At 29.7% G+C, this 23,552-nt stretch overlaps 1 protein-coding gene across 1 annotated transcript; it reads left to right on the plus strand.

Moving 5' to 3' along the window:
- Positions 1-9,184: 9,184 nt before the first annotated feature.
- On the plus strand, positions 9,185-14,212 carry LOC114169470 (alpha-xylosidase 1-like). The gene is made up of 3 exons (XM_028054634.2): positions 9,185-9,465; positions 9,927-10,609; positions 12,109-14,212. Exons 1-3 carry the CDS (start codon positions 9,233-9,235, stop codon positions 13,968-13,970), a joined length of 2,778 nt encoding a protein of 925 aa, XP_027910435.1. The 5' UTR covers positions 9,185-9,232; the 3' UTR covers positions 13,971-14,212.
- The last annotated feature ends 9,340 nt before the right edge of the window (positions 14,213-23,552 follow it).

Raw genomic sequence — 23,552 nt, forward strand, 5'->3', positions numbered from 1 at the left:
TCAAAAATAAATTACACCTAGCTTAGAGGTCCAAATACTACGTGTTTATAGTCAAATGAAATCCCTTTGAGTCTAGTTTCAAACACAAAAGGAACCAATGCATTTGGAGATCTGTGGAGAAAGTTATGACCAAAATGCTCACCAAAGGTCAATATTGCTTATTTTTGCTGCACTGGGCACGAGTTGTGTCATTGGATGCCAATTGCCTTAACAGTTGTGGCACTCGACACCATATTTTGGTGTTGGGCGGTGCCTTCTTCTGATAGTCCTTGATGCTTGTTGCATTAATTTCTACTCCTCTTCTTGCATCTCCTTCCATAATGAAACATATTCTCATGTATGTAATTAGTCATGGCTAGGAGTTGTCATCACTTTTAACGTTATTACTGTTTATATATCTTGTAGTCTCACAAATAATTTCCATTATAAATTTTGACTTTTTTTTTAGTTATTGTGTAATTGTTTACATCATTAATATCAAGTTAAATATTAAATTTTATTAATCCATGGTGTAATATTAGAAATTCTGCTATATTTGTAAAGGTTCAATTAAACAATTTGACACGTTTTATTCATAATCTTTACATAAATGAACTGTAAGTGATTTTAGAAGGAAAAAAAAAAATCTCTAATTTAGAACACGTAAAGTATTTGGGATTTTAAAAAGTTGTAAAAGTATTGATTTCATTTGAAAAGGACAAGGAAAAATGAACTAATTAAACTAACAACCTATTGAATTCAAATATTATTTTATTCTATTTCACCAATCTTTTGAAATTAGAAATAGCCAAGGCTCATATACTAATACTAATATAAGATAAATGGCATGTTATCTACTTTTGGCCAGAAATGCGTAAAGACAGAAAAGTCTTTGATTTTGCACAGACTTACAAAAGCTTAAAAAATTAGTCATGAAATATTTGTAGAATTTTTCCTTCTTGGGTTGAAAATTTCAGGAGTTGCAACATAAAATGTAAGAAAAACTTTACTAGAAAAAATATATTTATGAACAAATGGATAAAAATTAATTATTGGTGGTGGATCTTAAACTCAACCAGCTAACGAATCTTTAACAAAGTCTAAAAGAAATTACGAGAAACGTCATTAGTTAAAAGATTTCATTTAGTAAAATTATCTGAACTAACTTATTTTCATCCTTGATAAAAGTTTTTTTTTTTTTACTTGTGTTCTCCATTTTCCCTAAGAAAAAAAAAATACTCACTTTGAAGTTAGAAAATAATTTATTTAATGATATTTGGCATTGAAGTTTAAAAATTGAAAAGTCAAAATTAATTAAGATTATAATTATACATCTGAAAACTAGTTCTCAATTTAAACTTTTCAAGACATATAACAAACTACTATACTGAATAACATCTATATAATTATTCGTTCTAAAAATCACGTAATTACATTATTGAAAGGATAATTTTAGGACTCAAACGGAAATAGTCTCGGAAAAATATAAAACAAAAGGATGAGGAATACAAAACAAAAAATGCCGAATAATATGTTTGTTTCATCTATCCTTGATTTCGAAAATGATTTTTATAATAAGACATTTATAAGAACCATTATAAAAGTAGTCAGGTCAAATAATATAGTTGAAAAAAATTCCAGAAGAATTTTAAAAAAATAAATAAAAAAAAAAATATATATATATATATATATATATATATATATATATATATATATATATATATATATATATATATATATATATATATCTAAGTGAAGAAGAGATTTGATGAATAAGAGTGTGTACGGATAGAGAAGAGAAGCCTCCATCGTGATCTACCTGGACTTTTATGGCCAAAGATTGGATCCTGCCGAGAATCACGCCACGTTTCTTATTTTCTGTTCTCCAAACATAATCGCACCGTCAAGTTTACGTCTAATTTTACTTATTATTTTATTATACTGTTGCGTCTATTTTACTTATTTATTTTCCAAAAAAAAAAATAATGTGTAACACATTTAACATACTTGTTTGTATTTCTCTTCCTATTTTTTTTTTTTTAAATCAATGAATGCACTTACAGAAATTCAGAGAGGTACTTTGACCCTTGAAAATGCATTGATCATCCCTTCAACTAGCTGATGTAAATGCTTGGAAAGATATTTCACACTAAGTTTGTGATCAGAAATAAGTGTGAACATTCTAACGTATACTTGTTTTTATTCTCTAATTTTTGTGGGCAAATTAATTAAAAGGTATAATTAAATTTAATACATATTTAAGTTTTAGTTTATTTAATCACGTGATGAAGATATGCTTTAAGGTATATATATTTGTTAAAAGGTAGGTCTTAATGTTGTTAATATAAACAAGGCTTAAATACTTTTTTCGTTCTCATTTTCGTAATGTTTGTTGCAGATAGTTCTTATTTGGACAGAATGTTTAAAATAGTCTTCATTTCTACTAAATGTTTAAAATGATTCTCATTTTCGCAATTCGTGTTTTATTTGATCATTTTCTGTGACGTCGTTTAAATCAGTAACGGAACATTGTACAGGTGCCACTGTCACGTTACATTGGGGTGTGTTACGTATACTGTACAGATGATTAATTAAGGTTAACTTTTCAATTTGGGGGAAATTTTGTAATTAGGGCTTGAGTTGGATTGCAGTCGCGCTCTTCATCATTGGAGGCGATTTCTTCATCTTCGTCTTTCTTGAGCTCGGATTTGCAGAGGAAACAACTAATACTTGTCATTTCATCGTTGGATTGCAGTCGCGCTCTTCATCAATTTTCCAGTTAATCATCATTAATGAGGTAGGTGGGTTTAGGGTTTTTTGCGTTGTGTTTGCTCGTGGGTTAGGGTTTTCGTAATTCTGTTTTGGGGTTTGTTTGTGCTTGTATTGTGTGATGTTCTGCATGATTTCTAAATTACCATACATGTACAGTACACGTAACACACCCCAATGCAACATAATACAAACAGTGTCACCTATACAATGCTCCATTGTTGATTTAAACGACGTCACAAAAAAGGACCAAATAAAACACGAATTGGGAAAATGATGACCATTTTAAACATTCGGTGAAAATGATGACCATTTTAAACATTCTGTCAAAATGAGGATCATCCACAACAAACACTACGAAAATGAGGACGAAAAAGATATTTAAACCTATAAACAAAATAGTTTCTTTAGATATGGATGACCAATGTCTTTAAATATTTATTTACAATGTTGTATAAGTTTTTCAACGAACGCTTTTATTAAATGGATTCCTTGAAGATGAAATTATTCAAAGATATTCTAATTGAGATTTAAACATATGATGTTATTTTTTGTGATTTTTTATACTTGTAGGACATGTCATTATCTCTTTTATTCTAATTGAGATCTAGACATAGTTAATTTCATGTTATTTTTTTCTTATTGTTGTCGCTTAATAAATCATGAAAAACTTAAATATAACTCGTTCTAGATTATTTGTATTAAAAAAATACAAAATTAAAAAATTGACTTCTTATGTTTTCAATTTTACATGTTAAATTAGAAATTAAAATATAAATCAACCATATTTACATTGAAATCAACCATATTTACACTAAAATTGTCACTCTCACGACGACTTCACATTTTTTCAGTGGAGTCGTCATGAACGTATATGACTTTTGTTTAGAAGTTGTTTTCCTTTCTGATTTCTTTCTTATAACTTTTTTAAATCATGTCTATTTTTATCATTTTTGTAATTTTGAAATAGATTTGCCGATAAAAAAACTTATTTATTTTTTGTCAAATTCTTTTTATTTTTATTTTTATTATTTGTAAGTAAGGATTTAAATTTTACCTTAAAAGGTAAATTTAAATCTAACAAATTTTACAAAATCAGTAAAATGAAGTGTGTTTGTATTCTTATGCTACAAATTACTCTTATATTTTATTAAGATAAAATATCCGGTATCTAAAATGTGATACTTAATAAAATAAGAGAAAAGAATAAATAAAAATATATTTCATAAAGAAAGAAAAATATCTATAGGTGAAAACCTACAAATATCATATGTACACTTGAATTCAATAAATATCACAAACCGTAACTCCCATATCTCTTGTAGGAGTAAAGAGAAACAAACAGTGAAATTTTTTTATTATCTCTTATAGGACTAAAGAAAAAACAATGATTTAATTTGTTGTTAATAACATGGGTTTAATATTAATATTGCATGAGTACATTACAAATGATAGGCATAAGATGCCCTGAAATGGCTGAAGCAGGGCTAAAAAAAATGTGAGACGGAAGAGCAAGATGGGCCCAGAGAGAGAGAGAGAGAGAGAGAGAGAAATATTAGAAAGAAACAAAGCACGCCGATGGAAACCTGCTACCCCACAGACCATGACAATCGTTGGGATTCCCCACACTATCACATGCATCGGATAACTCCCTCCTTCTTCCACGTTGGTTTTTTCACGGATACATCTCATTTCTAATGGTTAATATATATTATAATATAAAATGATAATTTTTAAGTGATTTTAAAATATAAAAAATAAAAAATAAAGAAAATGAAAAAGACTCTTAGAAGTTGTTATATCAGGTTCTAGTTGTAACATAAACATAAATTTAGTCGTTAAAAAATTATTATTTTTATTTTGAATTTTTGAATTCTCAAATAAAAATAGATGTGATTTTTTGTACAAATTTTATATTAAATTTATTTTGATATTTAAAAATTTAAAAATGATAAATATAACTTCTTTTAATTTAATTGTGGATAATTGTTTTGATAACTTTATTTATGAGTGAATCGTTTAAACTATTAATATATTCAAACGTAAATGGAAGCATAAAACACGAAAAATTAATATAATTAAATTAAAAGATTATATACATTTATATTTAAAATTTTGAAATAAAAATATATAAAAGTTTGGCAGATAAATGAATTCAACTTTCGTACCCAAATTTAAAAACTAAAGTATCTATTTAATCATTCTATAAATAAATATATAATGTCTCGAATATGGTAAATAATGTATTACATGACAAACTACAATTTTACTTGCTTTTTAAGTTTTGTTTTGTTAAAATATGTTATATTTTAATCTATTTTTATCATATAATAAATTGTTTAATACGTTGAGTGTTAAAAATATCATACATTTATTTGTAAAGTATGGAAAAAAATGATATAAAGTTTCTAAATTTATAAAGTTTATTTTTTAATTGAATTGTATTAATTTTGAATCGAATTTCACTATTTTTAAATTAAATTGTATTATTTTTTAATTAAACTGTATTAATTTTGAATCGAATTTCACTATTTTTAAATTAAATTGTATTATTTTTAATTAAACTGTATTAATTTTGAACTAAACTACATGATAATTAAATTAAATTATACTATTTTTAAATTAAATTATATTAATTTTACTGTATATGTTGTACTATGAAATAATAATATAACTTTCATAATTTAAAAGTTGTTAGGAAACTATAAGATCGTACACAACGTAAACAAATTTTATATTTCAAGAATCTAACATCTTTGAATACATACTCTTAATACATTGATATAGTATCACATTAATATTTTCTATTTCTATAATTTTATGTTTGTTAAGATAGTTTAATTAAGGTTAAAATACTTTTTTATCTCAATTTTTGTCAACTTTTGTTAAATAGGTCTCAATTTTGTTTTTGTGTTCAAATAAATTCTAATTTTTGTCAATTTGATTCAATTAGGTCTTAATTGGATAACACTGGTTGAATCAGTAACGTTACATTATACAATTGACATTTCGGTGTTACGTGTTGCATTAGTAAATTTTTGTGTCACTGTTTGAAATTTAATCCAATTTTTTTTTTTTAAATAAAGGAGGATTAAACATATGATTAAACGTAAAACAATGTCAAGTAGAATTACTAATGCAACACGTAACTCATAAATGTCAACTGTATAGTAAACATTATTAACATTACTAATTTAAATAGGGCGTTATCCAATTAGAACTTAATTGAATCAAATTAATAAAAATTAAAAATTAGAACATCTTTGAGCACAAAAATAAAATTGAGACCTATTTGAGAAAAAATGACGAAAATTAGGACCAAAAGGTATTTTAAACTTTAATTAAACATTTATAATTTAATAATTAATAATATAGTTTAGAAACTTTCGGCTCGAGTTACTGATTTTATGCTAAAGTGATTGCTTGACTTTATAACTAGTTTTAGCAGTCAAATAATGTATAATATAATATAATATTAATTATATATTTTTTCTTAAAGCTTTTTTTTCCTATTTTTAAAACTACTACTTCTCCTTTACTATTTTTCTGAGAAAATTTGTTTAGCTTCCTTTTTCTTTATAAAAAAAATTAATTATTAAGGTTAACTATTCTATTCTGTGTGTGTTTATTATAACATTTTAGTATTTACTAATGTGAAGATAATTTTGTTCCAGACATTATTATTAGAAAGTGTACTGCACAGTATATTTGAAGAGAAAGAAAAAATAAATGAAACAATTCAATGCAATTATTAGTTACTTTTAATAGTTAATTGAAATAAGTTAGTTTTTTAAAACTTTAAGTGTAGTTCAACTTTTATGATAATAATTCAGTTATTTTTAATTTAATATAATACAATTAATTGTACTTTAATATAATTAAGTTAATTTTTTCCAGCCTTAATTTTCGGATAGTGAGTAGAAAAATGTTTATAACAAGACAAACTTTTCCTAAACTATAACATATTTGTCACAAGTTAAGGAAAGCTATCTTTTGAAACTACACACATGCTGTGAAATCGTAAGTAGTGACCACATAGTGTGTATGTAGAGTGGGACGGGAATTATGCAATTTATTTCATTAATACAATTTTTCATACAAAAGTATTTAACTAAACTTTAAATAGTATATAAATTTGAATACTTTTAATTAATTTTTCTATTAAAAATTTTTATTTTATTAAATACATAAAATATTTTACTGTTTGATTTTGTCAATAATAAATTAATAGAATTTTTAGTTTACCTTCTTATCTTTAACTTATAAATTAAAATAGATTTTTTTTTTTATTTTTGTTAAGATGTCAATTAAATTATTTTAAGAAAAGAAATTAATCGATAAATTATAAAACATTAACGAAATAAACTGATTAATAAATCGAAGATGAAAAAAAAAATAATAATTAGGACAGACAAACGTCAAATAGTAGTGTAATTAGACAAAAATAAAATAATATTATAATAACTTAATTAAATATATATTTTTAATAAACATTAAAAAGAAATTCTGATATTTATAAGATATTTAAAGTTAATTAAGTTTAAATAAATAATGTAAAATAATTTATCCAATTTAATTAATTTTAGTTTATTAATAAATTTATTTTGTTTTATTTTTTTCTTCTAAATATATTTATAGAGAAGTTTGTTAAAGTCATACTCATAATTAGCATTTCATTTAATAGTCATAGTCTTAATTATAATTAATAAACTCGGCAAAGTTTTCTTTAACGTCAATTTAATCACATTTAATGAAATATTTTTCAAAATGTATGAAATAGGAATTTAGTACATTAAAGTATGTTTAAAATTATATGGATAAAAAAAATATTGAATACATTCTTAAAGTTTATGTTAACCGTATCCGTGGATATCTGCGGATAAAACTCGAAACGGGTAGGAAACAAATATTAAAAATGAATACTCGTTATCTGCGGGTACGAGTATTTTTGATATCCGCATCTTAATGGGACAGGTACGAGTATCATAGTATCCATACTCGCATGTTAATTGCACATCTTGTCTTCTGTCTTCGTTCTTCCCGTTGCTTCAAGTATTATGTTGTCTTCTTCTAGGTATATCCTTGATATTCTTCCCTTTTCTTTATTTGAAATTGGACATATACATCAAACCTTATATAGATAGTGACATCTATGGTATGCTTGTTGTCAGATGATGGAATCAAAATAAGAATATTTGACACGTGTCCGTTGAAGTTTATTATGTTTATTTTTTAGAAATCAATCGGAGAAGTTTCTTATTTGTTTATTTTGTTTATTTTTTAGAAATCAATCGGAGAAAGTGGGCTTATTAATCAAAACACTAATTAAAAAATTTTCATTGTGTTGAACATCATTTTATATTTATTTTTATAACTATTTGGAATTATATGAACTTGAATTTTGTTTGAATTTTATATAAAATTTATGACAGTGATGTATTTTATTTTATTTTATTTGAATTTATGATTAAATATTTGTTTTTTAAATAAGTTTGTAAATACCTGTGAGTACCCGTGGATACCCGCGGATATGAAAAAAATAGATGGGTACCCGCATACCTGACGGATATGGGTACGGATACGAGACGAATATTTATCCCGCGAGTAGGGTATGTGGGAACTACTACTCGTACTCTACCTGTCCCGTTGACATTCATAGTTATGAGAGGTAAAATGTATTTATTTATTTTTCATTTAATAGTTTTTTATAATAAAATATTTTGTTTTTGTAAAATGTTTTCTAAGAAAATATAACTTTACTCAGAATAAATAATTGTAAATCTTTCAACTAAAATACCTTGTCTTAATTATTAAATAAAGAAAGGATTAAATAGTTGTAAAATTTTCAAACTATGAAATATTATTACCTTTTTATTTAATAATTTTCCTAAAACAGCAAAAGGTGTATAAGAGAATATATTTTCAAAATATTACATAAAAACTAAATAACAAATTAAATGTATAATTTTTTTAAGGTTATTAATTTTTGTTAGCAGAAAAATTGAATCTATAGCATCTTTCATCTCTCTTTTCATATGTAATAAGTATATTGTCATGTTTTATATAATAAACAATAAATACAATATAAAAATTTAATAATATAAATATTAATTTCTATATAAGAAAAAAATATTTAATTTAAAAAAATTAATAATAATAAAAATATACCATATCCAAGAAAATCATTATCTCTGTACTATAACAGGCTTATCAGATCGCATGCAATAATTTATTCACAATATCACGTAAGAATTAAAAAGAATTAAAGTAACACAGTTTCTTACCTTGGATACCAAATTATATATTATTTTATCTACAGTAATACTCATAAATTAAAACAAGCATATTAAAAATACACAGATGGGTAAGAGGGTAATTTGCTCTGCATCAGCCATCTACCATGCTTGGCTGGTTATTTATACACCATTGCTACCCTCACAGTAGCAGTAGCAGCACTCACTACTGCATTACTCCATAGTTAGCTATGGTGTTTTCAAACCATTTAGCTGCTATATCTCTCTCTTCTCTTCTCCTAGCTCTGCTTCTGTGTTCTGCAGGAGCAAGTTCTTCTTCCAAAAGTGCCACAAAAATTGGCCAAGGCTACCGTCTTGTCTCCATTGAAGAGACCTCTGATGGTGGCCTTGTAGGGATCCTGCAAGTTAAGCAGAAAACCAAAACATATGGCCCTGACATTCCCCTTCTTAGGTTCTATGTCAAGTAAGTCTCACTTCTTCTACCACTACTCTGCACATTCATCTGCATTTTTTTTTTTTTGGAAAGTACCCTTTTTTCATTTTCCTAAAATTAATGTTTAGGGAAAGAGGTTAGTCCTAAATGTTTAAATCTCTGCTAAAGAAAATGTTTTTTTTTTTCTTTTAGTATTTTGGAAGTGTGTGGGATAAGATTATGGATTCTGCTGGAAAAATGTTTCTATTTAGTATCTGACAGTATCTTGAAGATGAATATGGAGGAAAAAGTAATACTTTTGGTGTTTTAATTAAAGAAAAGAAAGTCTTTTTCACCCAGTATGTTTATATTTAGTATTTTAGTATCACGAAAGACAATCATGGAGGAAAAAGAAAGTGTTTTAATTTTTTTTTGTGTGTTTCAATTTCAATACACGAAAAAAGCTTTTTTTATTCTAATTTTGACCTTGTTAATTTTTTCTGATTTCGCAGGCATGAGGCAGATAATCGTTTTAGGGTACACATAACCGATGCACAGAAGCAAAGGTGGGAGGTTCCCTACAACCTTTTGCCGAGGGAGCAACCACCACCTTTGACACAAAGCATTGGGAAGTTCAGGAAGAACCCTATAACTGGCTCTGAGTATTCTGGTTCTGAGTTTCTCTTTAGCTACACTTCAGACCCTTTTAGTTTTGTGGTGAAAAGGAAGTCCAATGGTGAGACCCTTTTTGATACTTCCTCTGGTGATTCTGACCCTTTTAGTTCTCTTGTTTTCAAGGACCAGTACCTTGAGATTTCCACCAAACTGCCTAAGGATGCCTCCTTGTATGGTTTGGGAGAGAACACACAGCCACATGGGATCAAGTTGTACCCTAATGACCCTTACACCTTGTACACCACTGACATTTCAGCCATTAATCTCAATGCCGATCTGTATGGATCGCACCCTGTGTACATGGATCTCAGAAACTCAGGTGGCAAGGCTTCAGCACATGCTGTTCTGTTGCTCAATAGCAATGGAATGGATGTTTTCTACACAGGAACTTCTCTTACCTACAAGATTATTGGAGGTGTTTTTGACTTTTACTTCTTTTCTGGGCCTAGTCCTCTCAATGTTGTTGATCAGTACACTACCTTAATTGGCAGACCAGCTCCAATGCCTTACTGGGCTTTTGGTATGATTCATTTGTTACTCTTCTGTTTTTTAATATTGCCTTTTCTACTTGGTATTTATGACATTACTGATATTTATTTGGGTGCTGTTAACATTTAATATTTAATATTCAACATTTAGTATTCTCCTTTTAGGTAGATTGAGTAATTATTCATTACGAAAATAGGGTCTTGATAGATCCAAATACTTAATGATACACCTTGAAAATTTCAGTGACTTTTCTTATGTACAATTCTGAGATTATTTTGTTTGTGTGCATAATGCAGTTGAGAATGCAGAGAGTTATGATTTTCGAATTAGCTGTTTTCTGCTTTAGCTGACCTGTATATTGAATAATGGGGGATGTTCTGGTTTGTTTTCTAAAGTTGGGTCTGCAAAGATATTTTAAAGATAAGTCACTATTTTTATGAATTGTGTCGTGGTTAACTTTTGTACGTCCAATTTTAGTAGTTGAGTAATTTAATACCTTTCAGGTCCACATGGAAAGATAAGGTGCCACATAAAAGTTGGTAACTTAACTTTTCCATATGAAAGAATTACTCTTTTCTAGTAAACTTTTGATTCAAGAATTTGACCTTTGTTACATGATTCTACAAAGCAATGTGTGGGTCCTTGTCAAGGACTATCATTGCCTACACGTGGTATATCACTTTACTTTTTATCTAGGGAGAAAGATTGTACTGATAGCACTAACCTTGCCAAAAAATTTCTTGTCCTTTTAAAGATAGGGTTTCTTGATAAATGGAATTAAGGGATCAATTACTACAATAGGGGTGAGGATTATAGTGAAAAATTCATGGATCAGTTTTCAATACAATTTTAAAACTTATCCAAGGACTTTTCATCTTCATTTTTAACTTGGTGCTGTACTGATCTCAGATGCCCTTTGTTATTTAATCTGCTTGATCTTGCTGACATATCTGGAATAACATTACCCTTGTGTCAAGGGAAGTATACAGTTATTATTGTTTCCTACGATCTAATGGTGGATTCATACTGTGTCTGTGTGTATGTTTGTGAAAATGAGAGATTTGCCTTTGCCTTATATCTATATAATTTGCTTTTACAATCTATTATTTTTCATGGCAGACATTCTTTAAACTATACTTTGCTTTATAACATGATTCTGTATCTACTTCTTTTGTCAAGTAAATGAAAAGGGTGGTTAGTATCGGATTCCTATGATTCCAGATCTAACTGAATGTGTTGCATGAAGTTTTTCTAAAAGTAATGCAAATGATATCATTCACATGAGCTACCTCATTTATCAATTAAACGACAAGGGTGGGTAGCTTTTGATCGTTCCTGTTCCAGATCTACCTGGACGTGGGGCCTGAAGTTTTTCTGTCAGTATTTTAACTAATATAATTCACGTGATACTGGTTCATTTAAGGGGGATATCATTTGATCCTTATTATTCCAGAACCATTTGAAAGTGGTATCTGAAATTTTTTTTTTCTGAGTACTTTAACTGATATTTTCACGTATTTGGTATTGTAGGATTTCACCAATGCAGATGGGGATATCACAATCTCTCAGTGGTTGAGGATGTTGTGGAGAATTACAAGAAGGCTCAAATCCCACTTGATGTGATTTGGAATGATGATGATCACATGGATGGGAAGAAGGACTTCTCACTCAACCCTGAGAACTACCCTCGTCCAAAGCTTTTGAACTTCTTGGACAAGATACACAACATTGGCATGAAATATGTTGTCATTATAGACCCTGGAATTGCTATTAACACCAGTTATGGAGTTTATCAAAGGGGTTTGGCTAATGATGTTTTTATCAAATATGATGGGGAACCCTTTGTGGCTCAGGTTTGGCCTGGGGCAGTAAACTTCCCTGATTTTCTGAATCCAAAGACGGTTTCGTGGTGGGTGGATGAGATCCGTCGCTTCCATGAACTTGTACCTGTTGATGGCCTGTGGATCGACATGAACGAGGTGTCAAATTTCTGTTCTGGAAAGTGCAAAGTTCCCAAGGGAAAGTGCCCTACTGGAACAGGACCTGGATGGATATGTTGCTTGGAATGCAAGAACATAACCAGCACAAGGTGGGACGATCCTCCATACAAAATCAACGCCTCAGGAATAAAAGCTCCTATTGGCTTCAAAACAATAGCCACTAGTGCAAACCACTATAACGGTGTGTTAGAGTATGATGCTCACAGTCTTTATGGCTTCTCACAATCCATTGCAACTCACAAGGGCCTTCAAGGGCTGCAAGGAAAAAGACCCTTTATTTTGTCCCGTTCTACTTATGTTGGTTCAGGCAAATATGCTGCACATTGGACAGGTGACAATCAGGGAACATGGGAAAACTTGAGGTACTCTATCTCCACAATGCTCAATTTTGGCATATTTGGGGTGCCTATGGTGGGTTCAGATATATGTGGGTTCTATCCACAGCCTACTGAAGAACTATGCAATAGATGGATTGAAGTTGGAGCTTTCTACCCATTCTCAAGGGATCATGCAAACTACTACTCCCCTAGACAGGAGCTTTACCAATGGCAATCAGTGGCTGAGTCTGCTAGAAATGCTTTGGGGATAAGGTATAAGCTGCTTCCATTCCTTTACACCCTCAACTATGAAGCTCATGTCAGTGGAGCCCCAATAGCAAGACCTCTTTTCTTCTCATTCCCAACATACACCGAATGCTATGGCCTTAGCACCCAGTTCTTGCTAGGAAGCAGTCTCATGGTTTCTCCAGTGCTTGAGCAGGGAAAAACACAAGTTAAAGCACTGTTTCCTCCCGGTAGCTGGTACAGTTTGCTTGATTGGACTCACACCATTACCTCAAAAGATGGAGTCTATGTTACCCTTGATGCTCCTCTGCATGTTGTCAATGTGCATTTGTATCAGAATACCATTCTTCCAATGCAGCAGGGTGGAATGGTCTCCAAGGAGGCCAGAATGACACCCTTCACCCTCATCGTAACCTTCCCATCCGGCGCCGCACAAGGAGAGGCTAAGGGCAACCTTTTCCTTGACAACGATGAATTACCAGACATGAACCTTGGAAATGGCTATTCAACCTATGTTGATCTCTATGCAACTGTGAACCAAGGAGCAGTGAAGGTTTGGTCAGATGTCCAAGAGGGCAAGTTTGCCTTGGATAAAGGTTGGATCATTGACTCTGTATCAGTGTTGGGGTTAGATGGAAGTGGGGCAGTTTCTTCACTTGAGATCGATGGAAAGCCTCTAATTGGTGCGTCAAATGTGAATGTTAGTACATCACAACATGAGCACTTGAACAGTGAGGGAGAAGGAGAAAAGAAAACTGTCATGGTTGCTTTGAAGGGCTTGAACATCCCAGTGGGTAAAAACTTTGCTATGACCTGGAAAATGGGGTGAAGATAGTTTGAGTGACCTCATATGTTATTTATGATTTTGCAACTTTGTTGTGTTCTTTTCCTTTCTTCAATTCTTGTAGGTGTTGTGAGGGAGAGGAGATGAGCTAGAATTGTGCTCGTCCTTTTCCATTTTAAGTAGCAATTTGAATGTTCTGTTAGTTTCTTTTTGTACCTCTGTTCAAACTTGTCATTCAAGTGATTTAGAAGAATAAACCAAACTCAACATTATGAATCTAGTAAAAACATCGAGAATGTAATCATTGTGAGCTTATAGTTTAAGGTGGTTTCCTCGTCCTCCCTCGTCCTCGTATGCATCTGCATCCTTTATATGATCTTTTTACTCAGTCATTTCATGGTCTCCGCTCAGTAGATATGACATAGAACGTGTCAGTAATACATCCATACAGGTGTCAACTACCGATTATTTCGATTGAATGTTGAAATAATACACCTCATATATTTATGGCAAAAATACGTAATAAATATGTATAACAACAACAACAGAAAATAGTATCCACGTATCTTTATGGAAAATATACGTAATAAATATTAAATGAATATCCTTAAACTCATACATAAGTACACATTTTACTTAATTTTAGTTAATTGATTGTTGATGGGATGGTATAAGTATTACGATATGTCTAATACGAGGTTACTCATTACTTGTTTGTTATATTTTAATTAAGTGAGTGATTGTAATTGAGTGAATTTGATTTTATATTATATCTATGAAAACATTCATTTTTTTAAAATTTATATTTTGTGGGGTAACTCATTTAACTTTATTTTTCAGAAATACTAAATTTATGTTTATTAATATTTTGTTGCGTATTTTATTTGAATTGTATTTCAAAATTAAAATTTTCGTCTAAAAATAAGTTAAAATACTGTCATTAAATCTCATAATTATAATCAATGCTAATAAATTTATATAAAAATCATGATTAAAATCATTTTCTCGTAATTAGAATATGTTCCTTAATTTTTGCAACGTAAAGTTTCCTTCCAAACTTTTGATTTGTGCCTGCAGTGTCACAAATGATTGTGTTCCAATATTAATAATATGACCTTTATTTACTCACTCAGTGCACGACAACCTGAGCAATGGAAACCTATAAAAATGATATAAAGAAATATTTTCAGAAACACAATATCTGATACATGTTTTTAGTACATATTAAATATTCAATAAAGATTGTGAAATTAGGAGACAAATTCATCTAGTAATAATAACGAAGATAAACAAAGTGATTTTTCATATATTTTAGTAAATAATAAAAAATAATCTGAAAACTTGTATTAGTGTTACTAATATTTGTCTTGAGAAAGAAAATGGCCGACAAAGAAAGGGGACAATTAATAAAATCATAGACAAACAAATGCCTTTTGTTCCTTTCAGTAACGAGTTCCTTCGCAAAGGGTTGGACCAAATTGATACCAGATTGGTCTTCCTACTAATTTTGTTATGAACATCTCAAACATTCTCATTAAATATCTCAATTGGCTTCATAATAAAGAAAGCGAATATATATTATATGTATATATAAATAAGACAAAAGATATGTGTATATTATTCTCGGTGCTTCCAAATGTAAAAGCTAATCATAGCACTTATTTTCATGGAGATAACCATGGATCATAGATCATAGTGTCTCCACCATCTTTAACTCACCCAACTAAAAAAACCAACATTCATTTTTAAATTAAATGATCATCAACAAGAATGATATATTTTAGTTTCAGGAGTAATCTGTATTTTAAATGTTGAATATGTGATAGTGTTAAATATTTAAAAATAATTTAGAAAGAACACCACAAGCTCAATAAGAAGAAAGCTAAGGTTTTAAAAGAGACGCTTCAAGATACAGTTAGACCAACTATAATCAAATACTAAAATAACTAAATACTCTAAAGTTGGTTAAGCTGACTCTAATGTCATCTTATATATTTAAATAAATATAAATATTAAGATTGATTAAATAATATTATAATAACATCGAATAAACCAAACACGTAACTGAAAATTTTATTGAAAAAAAGTTATTAAAGTTGCAATTAATGATAATAATTTAAAAAATAAAAACAACTAAAGAGCTTCTACCTAAGGGACAAAAAATTCTATGCAACCATAAATTTGTATTATAAATAAACATTATGCGTTGGTTAAAGTCACGGTTGAAAAAAAAATTATATTGATTTTAAAAATTACTGATAGGTGATTTTAAAAATTTTAAATATTAAAGTGCAGCGTCATTTTAACCGACGCTTAAAATTAGTAAAAATAGAAAGTATGAATAGGTGGTTTGAGACGCATAAATTGACACTTACATTTTATCTAAAATTTTTAATTAAAGTTCGAAGTTAATAAAAGAGTAAAGTTACGTATTCTCACTTTTCCTCTCTCATTTTCACTCAATTTTTTAACTTGTGTTTCTATCTTCCCATCCTCCATTTTTAGAATCTTCCATTTTCACTTTCAATTTTTGAACTCGTACTTATTAAATGTGAATCAGAGAATGAAAACTATAACATATATCAGAGAAACTGTTATAGAAGCACACATTTATTGAAGCAGCACTGGTTATATATATAGCATGAGCCAATGTAACAGTACACATGATTACAAAACACAGAAAAACAATTTAACAGTTTCAACAACTCATTCTGACTTAATTTTTTACATCCCCTCAAGTCAAAAACAAATTTCACATAAACCACACCAATAAACTCTCTCAATTGTTTAAATCTAACATAAATATCAAGAGTTTAAACCTAACATACTTCAGGACTTTTGTAAACAAGTATGAAAGTTGAACTTCAGACTTATAATATTCCAGTTTCAACTTTTCCAGATTCACTTGTTCACATAGGAAATTAAACCTTATATTTATGTGTTTACTCTTCCCATGACAAGTTAGATGCCTAACCAAATCTACGACCGATTTGTTATCAACCATAAGTTTTGTTGTTTTGGTATCTCCAATTTGCAATTCACTAATTAGACTCCTTAACCAGGCTACTTGGCATGTTGCATCCGATACAACAATATATTTTGCTTCACAAGTGGAAAAAGTCACCATAAATTGCTTCTTTGAACTCCAGCTAACGAGTGCTTTCCCAAAGAAAAAAAAGTATCCGGCCATGCTTTTTCTATCATCTTTGTCATTGCACCAATCTAAATTAGAGTATCAACTTTTTTACGTCACTAGCACGATTTCCTTCTTTATTAACCCATATAGCATACTGTTCATAATAATTACAAGAATAACATTGTTTTTTTTGTGTAGGTGAGAATTCGATCCCAAGAACCCGAATTCTAGCTTACAAATTGCCAACTTTTTTTAAAATGCTAGTCAGAATTCAATTCTCAGGGACCAGAATTCGGTCACAAGTACCCAAATTTTGAACTGTTTTTTTTTTTTAAATTTTTGAATTAGGATTTTTAAAACTTTAAAAAAATAGTTTTAGGTGTTATTTTTTTATTTTCTTTTTTTGAAAAAATGGTTGCAATTATATTTAAAAAAAATGAAATTTTTTTAGGTGTAATTTGAAAATATAAAAGTAAAAACAATTAATGTATAATGTTTGAGGTGGTGTTGTACTATTTATTTTTTTATGTTTATTGAATATTTAAAATTAAAAAAATTGATGGAAGTAAGAATTTAATTTTTATTTATATTTTTTTACTTTGATTTTTTTTATAAGAATTTTATTGATAAAATATTTATTTTTTCACACAAATAAATAATGTAAAATTTATTGTTAGAATTTATAGTAGGTATTAAGTTTAAATATAAAGTTAGAATTTATTTTTTTGAAATATCCTAATAAATAAATGAGTAAAATTTTGGTTGAAATAAATTATTTTTCTTGTTTTCTTGTTTTCTTGTAACTTGAAATTTTGTTTTTGTAATATATATATATATATATATATATATATATATATATATATAGTTTAATTGAAATTTATAAAGTATAGTTCAACAGAAAATATAATATATTTATTTAATGAAAGCATTACAAGTACCATAATTGATATAAATAAAAATAAAATTTATTTCTCTGTTGCTGGGATGAACAATTCAATGTATTGTCAAGTGTCAGAACTAGAGATGGCAAATAAACCCGTCCCTATGGGTATTGCCTGAACCTGTTTCCGTTTTGAGGGAAATTCCCGCATTGACTGGGTATGGGTATGGGGAATCCCTGACTTTTTCAATTGGGTATGAGGATGGGGATGTACATATCCCCGCCACAATACCCGTCCCCGCCATACCTCCGTTTCTATTTAAATTATTAAAATGTTCACAATTAATTAAGTAACTATATATATATATATATATATATATATATATATATATATATACTTTCTATTTTTTATTTCTTCTAATTATTTGATTTGTCATGAAATTCATTTGCATCTCTAGTATATTTTTCATCTTATCATAACCTTTATGTAATTAAATTAAAATGATGTATGTCAATTAATTTTTTTTTATGTCTCACATTTGAATATTTCTATTATTTTTTAATATTTTATTTATTGTATATTTTCCTTTCACATCATGAGAATGATTAATACTCTCAATTCATCTTTGTTTCATTTGAAGAACTCTTTTGTTTTGCTAAAACAATTTTCGTTATTTCTCAACTATTGAGTATATATGTTGATATTTGAAAAAGTTTTCTTAGATCTCTAAGGTATTTTTCATCTTATCATATCCTTAATTATACATTTGCTTTTCTTTGTGCGATTTCTTTCGATAGTCTTTCAAATTGTTTCTAAGACACATTTGTTAATTTTTTAATATTTTTATTTGTTGTTTATTTTCATCATGTAGAATATTATTTCAATATATTTTATCTAGTTATTTTTTATTTTCTGACTCATTATCAATCATACTATAGTTTTTTCATAATAATTGTAAAAATAACTTTTATTTACTACAATATAAAAATTTAATGTAATTGCCATGAATATTTTTTATCACCATCCAACATATGTTGAAGTTCAAACGATACAAGATCCTTAGACGCGTTTAGTGAAGATAAGGACAATATACTTTTTGATAAACCTGATGACCATGACCAAAACCTAGATGTCAACCCCATACAACAACAACACACTCACCTTCAGATACATGTCCCTTACAATCCACCACAACACTTCAAATTATATGAAAAATAAAATTAGACCCCACACAAGGAATTCCCAAATTCATATGACCACCACACAATGTTGCATGACAACTTTAAGCATGATGTTAGTACACTGACCCAAGGAATGAGGTTCCAAATAGAAGAACAACTTTTAGATGCTTTAAACAGGTACCACATAACAAACCATAACACCTACAAAACCACACACTCAAACACAACAAGGTTGAGGGTGCAATGTGTACAACAAGTGTGTCCTTGGAAATGTTAGGCAATACTACATACAAGGGAAGAAGTGTGGGAAATTAGAAAGGTTGAAGATGTGCACACATGTGCACATAACTCATAACGCAAGACCATAAGCACCTGGGCTCAAGAAAAATTTTGTAACATGTAAAACAAATGGTGGAGTCAGACCCATCCACACCAATTGTAACAATGATTTTTTTCCATCCAGACCTCTATGGGGTATAACACAACTTACAGAAAGGCGTGGTTGGCGAAACAACAAGCAATTGAAGATGTGTACGAAAATTGGGAACAATCTTATAACATATTGTCGTGCCTACTACAAGCCATGCAAACTTATTTGTCTGGGCTTGTATACAAGTTGAAAACCAATCCAATTACAAATGGGGAGGAGAGCCTACAAAGCCAACAACACTTTCAAAGAGTGTTCTGGACATTCAAACCATGCATTGATGGATTCCCATTTTGCAAACCAATAGTGCAAGTGGACGAAACCTTCCTTTATAGAAGGTATATGGGCACCCTTCCAGTAGCTGTTGCACAAGATGGTACAAATAACATTTTCCCCATTGCATTTGCTGTAGTAGAGGGTGAAACGACCAAAGCTTGTTTTTTTTTTCCTTAAAATCACGAGGAGACATGTTACGCCTCAACAAAATTTATGCTTAATGTCGGTCCGCGACAACTCAATCAGTGCAACATTCAACATACCCAATAGTGGCTATAGTGAAGGGAACTACGTGCAAGTGTTTTGTATTCGACACATTGCACAAAATTTTACAAAAAGATTCAAGAATACAACTCTAAAAAAGGACATCGTGAACATGGGTAAGTTATTACATGTAAAAAATTTTCTTTTTCATTTTTCGCTTGTTTATTATTCACCCACATTATTAGAGAATAATTTGTTCTTAAATTTATATTTGTAGTATACGCACTGACCGAGCCACACTGCAACTACTACTACAACATCATTAGAGAAGACAACCCAGAAGCATTAGCTTGGGTAGACCAAATTCCAAGGGAGCAGTGGTGTCTTGCATATGACCAAGGAAGAAGGTGGGGTCACGTAACAAAAAATCTGGCTGAAGCAATAAATCATGTCCTGAAGAAGACAAGAAATTTGCCAATTTCTTCCACAATATTGGCCACGTACACCAGGTGCAACACCTACTTCACGAAAAAAGGCAGGCAAATAACTGCAATGCTGATTGTTGGTCATGTGTACTCTGAATATGCAACCAACTTCTTATAATATGCGGACTCCAAGTCAAACACGCACCATGTCTGATAGAAATACCACAAGATTCAAAGTGGAGGAGATGGTGAATCCTAGAGAAGTACGTCCTACAAGAAAATTTGTAGTCAGATTAGATGAAAGGTGGTGCGATTGTGGAAAGTTTCAAAAAATCCATCTACCATGTTCACATGTTATTGCAGTTTGCAAACATGCACATCACGACTTCAGCATGTACACAAGTCCCCATTATAGGCTGGATGTCGTCATTAAAGTATATGATAATTTGTTTGACGAGTTAAGACATGAAGAATATTGGCTACCATACCAAGGGCCACAGGTTTGGCCTCATCCTGCCACAAAAAGGAGCGAGAGGGGTCGTACTAAATCAAGTAGAATTATGACTGAGATGGACATTAGGGAAGGAAGTCAATCAAGAAAGTGTTCCTGTTGTAGAACTGAAGGACACACACAAAATCATTGTCCTAACAACCCTGCACTTAGATGATCCACATCGAACCACTTAGTTTATGTTGTACTTTTAATTGTGTTCAATAAATTTATCCTTTTATTATTATCTTTTATTCTTACTTATATTACAAAAACCAAAAACAAATAAAAATTTAATTTAAAATACAATAATACAATGGTTTTAAATCATTTTTATAATTTCCTTCATTTTTAATTTATTTTTTACAAATTTCCATTGTTATTTTTTGAATTCTTACACATAAATCATTTTAGTAATTTCCTTTATTTTAAAAAAAAAATATTGTTTAACAATTTTTTATCAATCTATATTTTGGAATTTATTTGCTACATTACAAATTACTACAACAAAAATTTAAACCATATAAAAAAACTAAGTATACAAATGAATTGTAACCTTTTAATATATAATTTTTAAATTTACTTTTATATTCCAAATTTCAACTAAAATAACTTAATACACAATACTAAATCTATTTTTAAATTATTTTTTTAACTGAAGAAATTCAAAAAATGATTTAATGACATTTATTTTGATATTTTTCCAAATAATACCTCAAATAACTTAATACACAATACAAAATCATTTTAAAAAAGAATTTAAACTCAACAATTTCAAAAATAAGTAAATTACATTAACTTTAATATATTTGCATATTACACCTAAAATATCTTAACATACAATAAATAATCTATTTTTAGCCTTTTTTAACTAAACAAATTTGAAAAAAAAATCATTATTTTAAAATATAATTCCAACCATTTTTTCAAAAAAATAAAATAAAAAATAACACCTAAAACTATTGTTTAAAAAATTTTCAAAAATTCTAATATAAAAAAAAACAGTTCAGAATTTGGGTCCCTGGAGATCGAATTCTGATTGGCATATTTTAAAAAAAGTTGGCAATTTGTAGGCTAGAATTCAGGTCCTAGGGACCAAATTCTCACCTACATAAAAAACAATGTTATCCATGTAACTAGTGAACAGTATACTATGTTGGTTAATAAAGAAGAAAACCGTGCCAATGGCATAAAAAAAATCTGAGAGTATCCTACAAGCTCTAACTCATGTTTTGCAGCCTCTCTTCGAAATAAAATCCCAAAACTCACTATTCCTTACACTTAACACATGATTCTCTTTGTAGCAACCAAGTGTTATCGTCTAGGTTCCTATATAAACCTGCTAATGGCTCCAACATTGTAATTAAGGTCTACTCTAGTGTGACACAAGTACCTTAAACTCCCCATAATCTTCCTGTATGTAGTCGGATCAACACACTCATATGCAACATTTTTCTCAAGCTTCAAACCAACATCACAAGGGGACCCTACTAAATTACTTTGACTCATTCTAAACTTCTCAAGTAACTTAGTTGTATATTTAGTTTGATGCATAAGAATACCCTCCGTGTTTTCTCAAACTCGATGTCAAGAAAATAACTCAACTCCTTGATCTCACTTGTCTCAAATTGACTTAGCATTTGTGTTTTAAACTCACCAATCATTTCTTCACTACTCCTTGTGACAAGCATACCATCTACATATAAGCAGATAATTAGTTTTCCTTCACCCCTTAGATTCTTAATATAAACCCCCAATTTAGAGTGCACTTCAGCAACCCTATTTGACACAAAAACACATCAATTCTCCTATTCCAAGCTCTTGGGGCTTGTTTTAGGCCATACAAAACTTTATTGAGTTTGTAGACCTTGTGCACTTACTCTTTAACTTCAAAACCAAGAGGTTATAAGACATATACGTCTTCCCTAAGGAAACCATTTAGGAATGCAGATTAACATCCAACTAATGCATGCTCCAGCCTTCTCGGTTTGCTACTGACACCACTAAACGAACTGTTTCAATACGTGCCACAAGAGAATAGACTTCTCCATAATCCACTCATTCCTTTTTCAGATAACCATTTTCCACCAAGCGTGCCTTGTGTCTCACTATTTCACCTTTCGGTTCACCTTTATCTTATAAACCCACTTTAGTTCAATAGGCTTCTTTTTAGTCGGTAAATCAATTAACTTCCAAGTGTTATTCTTCTCAATCGATCTGATTTCTTCCTCTATAGAATTCCACCATTTTTTTCCTATCTTTGCATCTTTAAAACTGAGTGGTTCTGCTTCAGCAATAAGAGCAAAATGAATCAGATTACACTAAGAGGAAACCACAAAATCGTGAAGAAGATCATAATCTTGCAGGTGTATTGGTGTTTGTTTAATGCGAGATGAACGTCTTACTCCTTCCTGATCATTGCTTCTAGTCACATTTGATCCAAAATTATCTTCAAAAATCACCTTAGATTATGCTTCAACAGTCGTAGGCTGCTACAGTTCCATTCTGCTCTTTCATCGATTACCATATCTCTGCTAATACTCACTTGATTCGTTTCCGGATCAAAAATTCTATAGCCTCCCATTGAATGATACCCCACCAACATTT

Source organism: Vigna unguiculata, chromosome 2, assembly GCF_037176805.1.
Source record: "Vigna unguiculata cultivar grain cowpea cultivar isolate G323 ecotype 2 chromosome 2, ASM3717680v1, whole genome shotgun sequence".
Classification (NCBI taxonomy): Eukaryota; Viridiplantae; Streptophyta; class Magnoliopsida; order Fabales; family Fabaceae; genus Vigna; species Vigna unguiculata.

Coding starts and splice junctions, on each gene's coding strand:
- LOC114169470 (XM_028054634.2), top strand. CDS start 9,233: ATGGTGTTTTCAAACCATTTAGCTGCTATATCTCTCTCTTCTCTTCTC. Junction 9,466..9,926: donor CTTCTTAGGTTCTATGTCAA/GTAAGTCTCACT, acceptor CTGATTTCGCAG/GCATGAGGCAGATAATCGTT. Junction 10,610..12,108: donor AATGCCTTACTGGGCTTTTG/GTATGATTCATT, acceptor TTGGTATTGTAG/GATTTCACCAATGCAGATGG.